A 9,632-nucleotide genomic window follows, 5' to 3' on the forward strand; every position below is an offset into this window, starting at 1 on the left:
AAAAGTCAATAAGTAAATTTTATGGTCCTAGCATTACTCTAATCATGTATCCTTAATTCTATATACATATTTTCAAATGGCTTCTATATAACTAAATATTGTCCTTTTTATGTTTCTTATTATTATATGTTTTATTCATACTAGTTTCTCAATCTCAACAACATACACGCAAATGAAAAGCTGAAAATGCTTCTAGAGGGCAGAGAGAATTTCATGAAAGAAGAAGGGGCTAATATGAAGAAGCACAAGAAATGAATTACACACCAGGGTTAGGGAAAGTGAGAAAACACGCAACTACTTTACAGTACACGAAAAAGAACTGGAAGATTTGTAGGGAAAGAGATAAGAGATAATCAATATTAAAGCAAATAAATCATTGATAAATAGAAATGGGAGGTGGGGTAAGTTTGCTTTACGTAAAAGAATATCACATAGACAATGCCTAGTGATGCTAGATAGGAAGCATGGACCATCCATATTTTCAATTTCATTACTATAGTCCATATAAATTATTTAGCCCCCTCACCTATAAAAGTGGCTTAGTGATACAATAATCAAGTTGGGAGGTCCAGAGTCTTTGGGGACAGAGGCTTCCCAATAATTACTATTAGATGTCCTTATTTGCTCACCTTGAAAAGCTTCCCAACCCTATGTTCTGTAGCTAATTATTGATTTTGGTCAATTGAAGTTGAAAGTGACATGTATATTTTGAATTGTTCCTGTTGCAAGATTGGATGTTTGAATTTTCTTTGCCCTGAATTTGGAGAGAAAATAATTTGCCCACATTTATATTTCTCTATGAAGGTTTTGTTAGATCAGCAGAAATATTAACATTTTTTAAAAAGTTATTATCCGTTAAAGAGTCTGAAAATACTTCCAATAATACATATAGTGTTCGAAAGAAACATTTATTGGTTTTACCGCCAGTGAGTTTCTTTTATTGAAAGGAAGGAAATGATTAATTGTGCTCCTAACGGCCGCAGTTTAAAATGGTATCCATATTTATGCATTGCAGGATTGGCAACAAGGGCAGCAGCTGTTAGTGAAATTTATTCCTATGAAAGTTAACTCTGTAGTTAGATGCTTTTCTCAGTTTACAAGAGGAAAGATTCTTTGATGCCAGAGATTTTTTTATCTTTTCTTGTCAATTTGAACTAAGTAATTAGCTTTACAAACAACAACTGGCAACAATCAGCAGAACAGGACAAGAACATAGTTGGCTGATTTTAACAGCCAAAGGCAATATTGAAGTGAAAAAATAAGTTAAATTTGGTGACACTAATTGAGCCTTGCTTCGTCCGTCACTCAAAAAGATATGGGAAATCCCCTAACAAACTGTTCAAGTGATAGTGATTTCCTTTCACAAAAAGATCGTAAGAATGATTAATCAAAGCACCACCTTTTAGACCAACTTCAGATTGAAATTGGTTTGAGAACTGGTACATGGTTATTATCAAATTGAAGACTAAAAGACAGTCTAAAATAGACTTCCATGGTTACTATACAATCAAAATGAAATATGGTGCGAAAGTGACATTCATGGATGTTCAAGATTCTTGAGTTCAAGAAGACATGCATGAATGAAATATCTTATCGAAATGGAAAATTATCGAAACCCTTTTCGTATGGTGGACCGTTTGTATGAGCTTGGACATAGCAGCTGCTTCACATGACAAGGCTAGATGATAATTGATATGTCTAAGTCCAGTGCTCCAACAGTGGAAAAAAGATGTTGCACAACAAATCCATTTCAATCCAGGAAAGAAATAAATAAAATAAAATAAAAAGAAAAAGGGCATTCAACAATCAGCATGGCATAGTTTCACAAATAATGCCTGAGATGGTGGAAAAGTTAGCAATCGCACGTAATGATGATTTTTGTTTACCATTTAATAATCACTGATTTTGATCTCAGGCAACTTTAGCATGAACTTTTTAAGTGCTAATCTGCCTATATAATATTACTGACTGCACTATCAGAGAATCTTCTGCATTAAGGAAGTACTGAGACTAGCAGACAAGTGGTTGTATTGTGTATTTATGTTAATTTTATAAGGAATCCAATTAGTTAATTTGTTTTAAATGTTTTCTTAACTTTTTAGTGGATCAGAATCAGGTTTAGCTGATTGAAAAAAAATTAGTCCAAAAACGATTAGTAATCATTATTAGAACTTTAAACATTTTGCATGGCACTCATTTCAAATACACAACCTGAAATAGAAACTCTGGACATTTTATGATCAAGAAGTCTTCAGTTCATAATTTGATATTATTGCAGGTGTTTGTCCATATATCGACCTCGGGGATACTTTAACATTAGAGGTTAATTAATCCATAAATATGAGATATGGGATATTGTTAAAATGCAAATTGGATATTTAAAAAATAAAATTAAAAAAAAAAAAAAAAAAACTTTTTCAATTATATATAGAATGACTGCCCACACTCTTAGGGAGACGCAATAGGAGAGAAACAGATAAATATAATTAAACAAGGTAGTCGATATCAAGATGGCGATCAATCTAATGCCATGAACGTTACAAACTAGGCACTCTTGTGAGCTATATTTTGATGCTTCCCTCTGCCATTTCTCTGTAAACCAACTACTCCTTCATTCAAAACTCTCAAAATTCTCCACCATGGTTACTCTCTCTGTCTCTCTTTTATCTTTCTCTATCTATCTTTATGTCTGTGTAGCTATTACTGATACGTTTCATAATAATGTGCAAGCAGGGAGACAAGGAGCAAAACAAGGCAGGTTACTGGTCCCTCGGCTCGGGGAACAAACCAAAGGGTGGCTTCAATGCCTGCAAATTTGTTTTTGGTAAGGGGGGAAAAAAACATTAACACTACTACTAAACATTAAACTCTTCAAAAACATTGTAAATTAACTTCATTTTTTCTTGGTATACAATAGTATTGGCAGCATTTGAGAACATGGGTTTCGTGGCAAACATGGTGAGCTTGGTTATCTACTTCATGACTGTAATGTACTTTGATCTGTCAACCTCAGCCAACACGCTTACGACCTTCATGGGTGCAACTTTCTTGCTCTCCCTCATCGGTGGCTTCGTTTCGGACTCCTACTTAAGCAGACTCAACACTGTTCTGATATTTGGATTCCTTGAAGTCCTGGTAATAACAAAAACTAACTTGTATCAGAATCATTTGAGTTTGATCAAGTTAATACTTAGAATCTAAGATCCTGGACTAAACTTAAAGTCCAAAAACAGCTTATAAGCACTAATAGGCGCCTTCAAGTGCTTGTAAGCTATCCCTGGAATTTATTTTTAGTCCAATATACCGGATAGGAAAATTTTAAATGCATATATGTATATATTTATTTATTTATATAGTGTTAAAGCTCTGTATAAAATATAGGCTTTGGTGCTGATGACAATCCAAGCTTCCTCACACAAATTTCAACCAGATCCTTGTGGGAAATCAAGCTGTTTGAAAGGTGGTGCAAAATTCATGTTCTATATGTCATTGTGTATGTTGGCAAAGGGATCAGGTGGTGTTAGAGGAGCCCTTCCAGCACTTGGTGCTGACCAATTCGATCAAAAGGACCCGAAAGAAGCAAAAGCTCTTGCAAGCTTCTTTAACTACCTCTTGCTTAGTATTACACTTGGAGCAGCAATTGGAGTAGTGGCCATTGTGTGGGTCAGTACGAATCTGGGTTGGCATTGGGGTTTTTTCATATCAACTGTGTCTGCATTTTTGGGGTTCGTTGTTCTTGCTCTTGGTAAGCCTTTCTATCGTCACAGAGTGCCAGGAGAGAGCCCCCTCATAAGAATCATTCGGGTTTATCTCTTACCTCGTTTTTCTCTCTTTCTCTGTCACTGCAAATGCTTTCATGCTAATTATATAAAGGCCTAAAATGAATTTATTTTGTGTGGGGTTGGTTTTTGAAAGGTGATTGTTGTGGCAATTAAAAACCGAAGACTGTCATTGCCAGAGAGGTCTGATGAACTGTATGAGATCAGTGACAAAGATTCACTTTCTGCTGAAGAAAAAATTAAACATACCAATCAATTCAGGTGACAATATTATCCATATCCCTTTTCTCAATAATCATTTCCAATTTTATACATATTAAAAAATAAAACCTTATGCAAGTCAAAGGAAGATAAATTGCTCAACAAAATAGGAAATTGAGTAACTTGGACAATGATAACATTAGCACTCTCAATTTGTTTTTGGCTGAAAAATTGTGTGTGTGTCTAAGCTCTTAGTAAAACTGGAAAAAAGTTATTGTGATCCAACAGAAGAACAATCAACATAACATTGTTGTTTCTTAATAATCTTTTTTTTTTATTATTATTTTTGTAAGATATGATTTATCAGATTACGGCAAATAGAACTCCAATATGAGTAGAGCTTTTGATGACATTCCCACCACATATAGTTTTTTTAAAGCTTGAAACTTAAAAATTCATGAAGCAGGCTTTTAGACAAAGCAGCAATTCTTCAGGCAAATGCAGAGCCAAGACCATGGACCGTATGCACAGTGACACAAGTTGAAGAAGTGAAGGTCCTAACAAGAATGTTACCCATTTTAGCCAGTACAGTCATAATGAACACTTGTCTAGCACAGCTCCAAACATTCTCAGTACAACAAGGACGTATCATGAACCTCCATCTCGGCTCTATTGTAGTTCCTGCTCCATCAGTTCCCGTGATCCCCTTGATTTTCATGTCGGTTCTCATACCAATATACGAGTTCATTTTCGTTCCTTTTGCTCGGAAAATCACCCACCATCCAGCCGGTATCACTCAACTCCAACGTGTTGGAATTGGCCTAGTTCTCTCCGCGGTTTCAATGGCTATTGCAGGCATTGTGGAAGTCAAAAGAAGGAACCAAGCAAACAAGGATCCAGCACATCCCATAAGCCTGTTTTGGCTTTCCTTCCAATTTGGTATATTTGGAATTGCTGACATGTTCACTCTTGTAGGATTGCTTGAATTCTTCTACAAAGAAGCACCAGCGGGGATGAGATCACTGTCGACCTCATTCACATGGTTGTCTCTAGCTTTTGGTTACTTCTTAAGCACTGCTTTTGTCAATATTATTAACTCTGTCACCGAGAAGATCGCACCAAGCAAACAAGGCTGGTTGCATGGATTAGACCTCAACAAAAACAATCTCAACCTTTTCTACTGGTTTTTGGCAATCCTCAGCTGCGTCAACTTTTTGAACTACTTGTATTGGGCTAATTGGTACAAGTACAAATCAGAAGAATCAGTATTGAAAGAAGCACCACTCTTGAAGGTTGATCAAAGCATTCAAGACAGTACTAATGGATTTAGTACTATTCAAGTCTCATCTGCTTTAGGGGATGCCAAAGAAAAAGAATCAAGTTGATAAAAATCCTCAACAGCAATACAGAAACAATAAAATCAACGGATAAAGGTTTTGGAGATTGGAGATTCTTTTCCTTCTTTTTTTTCCCCCCTTTTTTTGTCCTGCTTTTTTGCGTGTATGTGTGTGTGTAGTGTAGAAGCTTGGTCTAGGCAGGCTGTGTTGTTTTATGTGCTTACAGTATTATATGTATGTGTGTGTATTATTTTTATTTTTTGGTGGTTGATGAAAACAACTAATTTGGATGTCTACTTAATAAAAGAAAAGGGAAGGTTGCTTGAGGCTGATTATAAATTTTGGCGGTCCAAACTGCTGAAATTCTCCATCGTCCAGACCAAATTCAATCTGGGCTCGATCTTGTTTTACAGTTTGTAAGCTGATCCATAACATAGGCCCAAACAATGTATACCTTTTTTTTGTTTTCTTTTTCTTTTTGGCTTCCACCAAGAATATATTCTTGAACACTAACCTTTTTCTTTTCTTTTATTTATTTATTTATTTATTTTTTGTTTCCTTTTAATATTGGGGTGTGTGAGTCAAATACGACAATGGGGATGTGAAGATTCAAATTTGAAATTATTAACATAACAAAAAAAAAATTTTACTATTAAACTGTTTCAGCAGTATTTAAACACTTAAACCTAACAAATAAAAATAAAAATAATAAAATAAAACTGATATTCAACCAAAAGAATTATCATTATCAATTAGATGCCAATTGTGTTAGTTTAAATACTTGACAATTACCAGTGGAAAATATATATATTTATTTGACTAGTAAAAATATAAGATAATGAGAGGGAGTTTAAGGGCAGTCCAAATTCTAGCAGTGGCATTAATTTCAAGGCAATAAATAATATTGAATGATTTACCATGTTCACATGAATATTGAGGAATGTTGTTATTCGCTTTGCTTGCAGCAGACGTACAGCAATAAGTGCAGCTATGTACAAGTAGCAGATCATAAGGAACTTCACTTGCCCATAAGTGTGACAGAGAACGTTGTGTTTTATGACATTACTCACTTTTATCTCACACCACACACACACTTACGTATATACATACGTATACTATAGACTTGTGTTGCTTTCAGGAAAATAGAGAAAAGGATAATTCAACATAATGAATCAGCAAAAAATTGTTTGATTTCCCAAAAGAATCTAAAATATTAATTTGTCATAATCTTCTAGGCATGCATAGTCTTGTTTGCTTGTCCTTTTGTAATATATATATATATATATATTATCAATTAATGAAATTCAACAAAAGGTTATCTTTTTTATTTTAATAAGAAAAAGAGGATAGAGTTTTATTGTATTTTATTTTCTTCCCTTTGAAAAAGGATAAGAGTTATGGATTGACAAATAAGATGTCTCATTCAGCCGTTCGCACATCAAATTAAAGGATGAAATGCCAAGTTGCATTGGAAGTGCAGAGAGAGTTCTATAATAATGGGAGTCCATGCATTAACTATGAATCATATATAATTCCACATTATACATATATATATATATATATATATACACGAGCACATCCTAATTAATTTCTCCTACTAATAAAAAAATAAAGTTATTGGAAAGATTTCCTCCTTTCTAAGTTCTAACAAAGGAATTACGCATTATATTTCTTCACTTCAACCAATCATTATTATGAAAACATATCCTTATACCATAAAGTAACAAGCGAAATAGCAGAATCGGATAAAGAGAGAAATATTTTGCAATTTCTCTTAGTGGTAAAGGGAACAAGGGACTTTAATTTCCCTTTTATATATAAATGACTGGCCATTACTTCATTGCTAAATATTTGCAAATAGCCAGCCATATGGAATAAAGAATACACACACACACACACACACACACAGACCTATATGTACACCTAATATATTATTGAGATTATGAATGCATGGTTAGAGCCAAAAAAAGAAAAAAAAAAGAAAAAGAAAAGAGATTATGAATGCATGGTTGTGGGTTGTAGTTTAATTGGATAATCGTATGGTGGAGGAGAAACCCATAATGTGTTAGTGCTTAGAATTTATCAAGATTCAATTGGCTGCTTTTTCATGTCAACCACATGTCACCAACAAAAGGCACATGCAACCAACCTCTAGTCCCCCAAGTGGATTAATTCTCATTTTTGATAGCGAAACTAACGAAACACCATATATAGACCCTCATCTGCCATAATATGTGCTCCTTTTCCGTCCCTTTTTTTTTTCTATTTTTAATTAATATTGATTAGTTGCCTAATTAGTATCCAAGCCAGTTTTGGTCCAGAAATTATATAGATATGATCAAGAAAACATTGCAATATTTTCAAATATTGAAAGTGGAAATTAATTTATGGAAGAGTACTATCAATTAATTTACTCTGAATTAATTGCACTATTAAGTTTTGCCATTGCACTATCATTTATGGAAGAGTACTCTGAATTAATTTACTCTATTAACATGCATTATTTTCTTTGTTGGATAACTTGAATACAGTTGGAATTTTGGAAACTAAATTAATGGCAGGAAAATTACAAATAAACAGTATTTGAAAAATAAATATGCACCGACACTCTGCAAAAAAGTTGCCCTTGCAAAGAATTTAATTTAAAAAAAAAAAAAAAAAGGAGGTAGCAAATAAAGCCATAGATTTGACTGGCACTCTTTTTGTTTTGTTTTGAATTTTGATTAGTGGCAGTACAACAATACTGACTTCCTTGTAAGAAAATATGATTTTGATCAATAACCGTGCAATTAGCTGCCCCAAAACCAAAAAGCATGCTTGTTTTTATTCTGTGGGTGTATACAAGTGCATGACAGTGGCTGGTGTTGGTGGGTTGTGGCCCTCATTGCCAACAAGCCGAAAAAGTGCACGTGATAATATGGGACCAATTAAGTTTCTCACATGTTTCTCTTCCATCCATCTCCCTTTAGTAACAGGAGAGAGTTATATATGAATATATTTATAAATACCTATACTTATAAATGCCTTGATGTCCATTATCAATTATTCTGTCTCTAACATCCAATTACTTTACAGTTATACTTAATCATCATTTATAACTTTGAATTAAAAAGCTGATCTCTTACTTTTTTCCTACTCCTGTTTATCACTTTAATTATATTTACAATATCAAATTAATTATATATATGTATATATATATATATATATCAGTTCCTTTCTATTTAAGATAAGTCTTCCACCTATATATTCACTAAGTTATTGGAATTCTTGATTTGGTGTTAACATTAAGTAATTGAGATATCCCTCAGTTGGGAGTGGTGGGCCTAAAAATAATCCTAATAAATTAAACTTAATTACCCTAAAAACAAAGTAACTGAAAATGACTTAATTTAACCCAACTGGATTTCTTAAAAACAAAGTAACTGAACATGACATAATTTAAACCCAACTGGATTTCTTCTTCTTTTGTGATATTTTCCTAGATAAATCAGGATTTGATTCTATATATTAACATTTCAGGAACTAATTAATTAATAAAACGGGGATTGAGGAAACTCAAATTAGTGCATATGGCAGACCACACAGTAGTATTTGCAGATGCAGATGAACTGTCATGTGTGCGTTTTCAGGTGATCATGGAGTTGAAATAGTAATATTCTTTGCTGTGTGTTCTTATACGAGCATGACCTTTCTAGCTTTCAGAATAAACGGTGCTTCCTTGAAGGTTTGAACATCAACATCTCATATTATTTTAATACATAGTAGATATCGATGTGCGTGTGTGTGTGTGTGTGTGCCTGTTTTTTCTTTTCTTTTTTTTTAATTGAAACTTTATATTATGGTTTACTGGTTGACGGATCTGGATGAAACAGGACTGGTTTGAGATGCTAAATTGCGTCATACTATTTTAATATATTGTAGACATGGATGTGTTTTTTTTTTTAAATTGAAACTTTATATTATAGTTTACTAGTTGACCGATCTGGATGAAGCAGGACTGGTTTGAGATGCTAAATTGCGTATTGGATCAGATTTAACAATTTCAAATTTAGTCTAATAATAAAAATCTAAAATAGTTTAGCTCAATTCAATTTAAACCATAAGAATTTTTTTTTTCCAATTTTTAAATTGTTTCAAAAATTAAAGTTTAAGAATTCATTTGATGATTCTTTATATTACTATTTACTATGTTTAAATTTTTTTTTAATATATTAATAAGTTTATATTTAATTAATAATTAAATTTTATATTTTAACCTTTAAGTTTAATTCAAAAAATAATAATAAATTTTTTTACATAATTGACAACTCGATAT

At 33.0% G+C, this 9,632-nt stretch overlaps 1 protein-coding gene across 2 annotated transcripts; it reads left to right on the forward strand.

Annotated features, from left to right (window-relative positions):
• The first annotated feature begins 2,395 nt into the window (after window positions 1-2,395).
• Window positions 2,396-5,647, forward strand: LOC107411682 (protein NRT1/ PTR FAMILY 4.5). 2 transcript variants are annotated; one of them, XM_016019314.4, is made up of 6 exons: window positions 2,396-2,642; window positions 2,734-2,824; window positions 2,918-3,135; window positions 3,382-3,804; window positions 3,916-4,040; window positions 4,447-5,647. In XM_016019314.4, exons 1-6 carry the CDS (start codon window positions 2,640-2,642, stop codon window positions 5,363-5,365), a joined length of 1,779 nt encoding a protein of 592 aa, XP_015874800.3. In that variant the 5' UTR covers window positions 2,396-2,639; the 3' UTR covers window positions 5,366-5,647. The 2 variants fall into 2 exon arrangements, with proteins under 2 accessions (XP_015874800.3, XP_024926213.3); XM_025070445.3 differs by having other exon boundaries at window positions 2,397-2,594.
• Window positions 5,648-9,632: the final 3,985 nt, after the last annotated feature.

The sequence above is a fragment of the Ziziphus jujuba genome, chromosome 10, assembly GCF_031755915.1.
Source record: "Ziziphus jujuba cultivar Dongzao chromosome 10, ASM3175591v1".
Taxonomy (NCBI): domain Eukaryota; kingdom Viridiplantae; phylum Streptophyta; class Magnoliopsida; order Rosales; family Rhamnaceae; genus Ziziphus; species Ziziphus jujuba.

What these genes read in the sequence shown, in the direction of transcription:
- LOC107411682 (XM_016019314.4), top strand. An exon ending in TGCCTGCAAATTTGTTTTTG is followed by an intron (nt 2,825 to 2,917) that starts GTAAGGGGGGAA and finishes GGTATACAATAG; the next exon opens with TATTGGCAGCATTTGAGAAC. An exon ending in CCCTCATAAGAATCATTCGG is followed by an intron (nt 3,805 to 3,915) that starts GTTTATCTCTTA and finishes GGTTTTTGAAAG; the next exon opens with GTGATTGTTGTGGCAATTAA.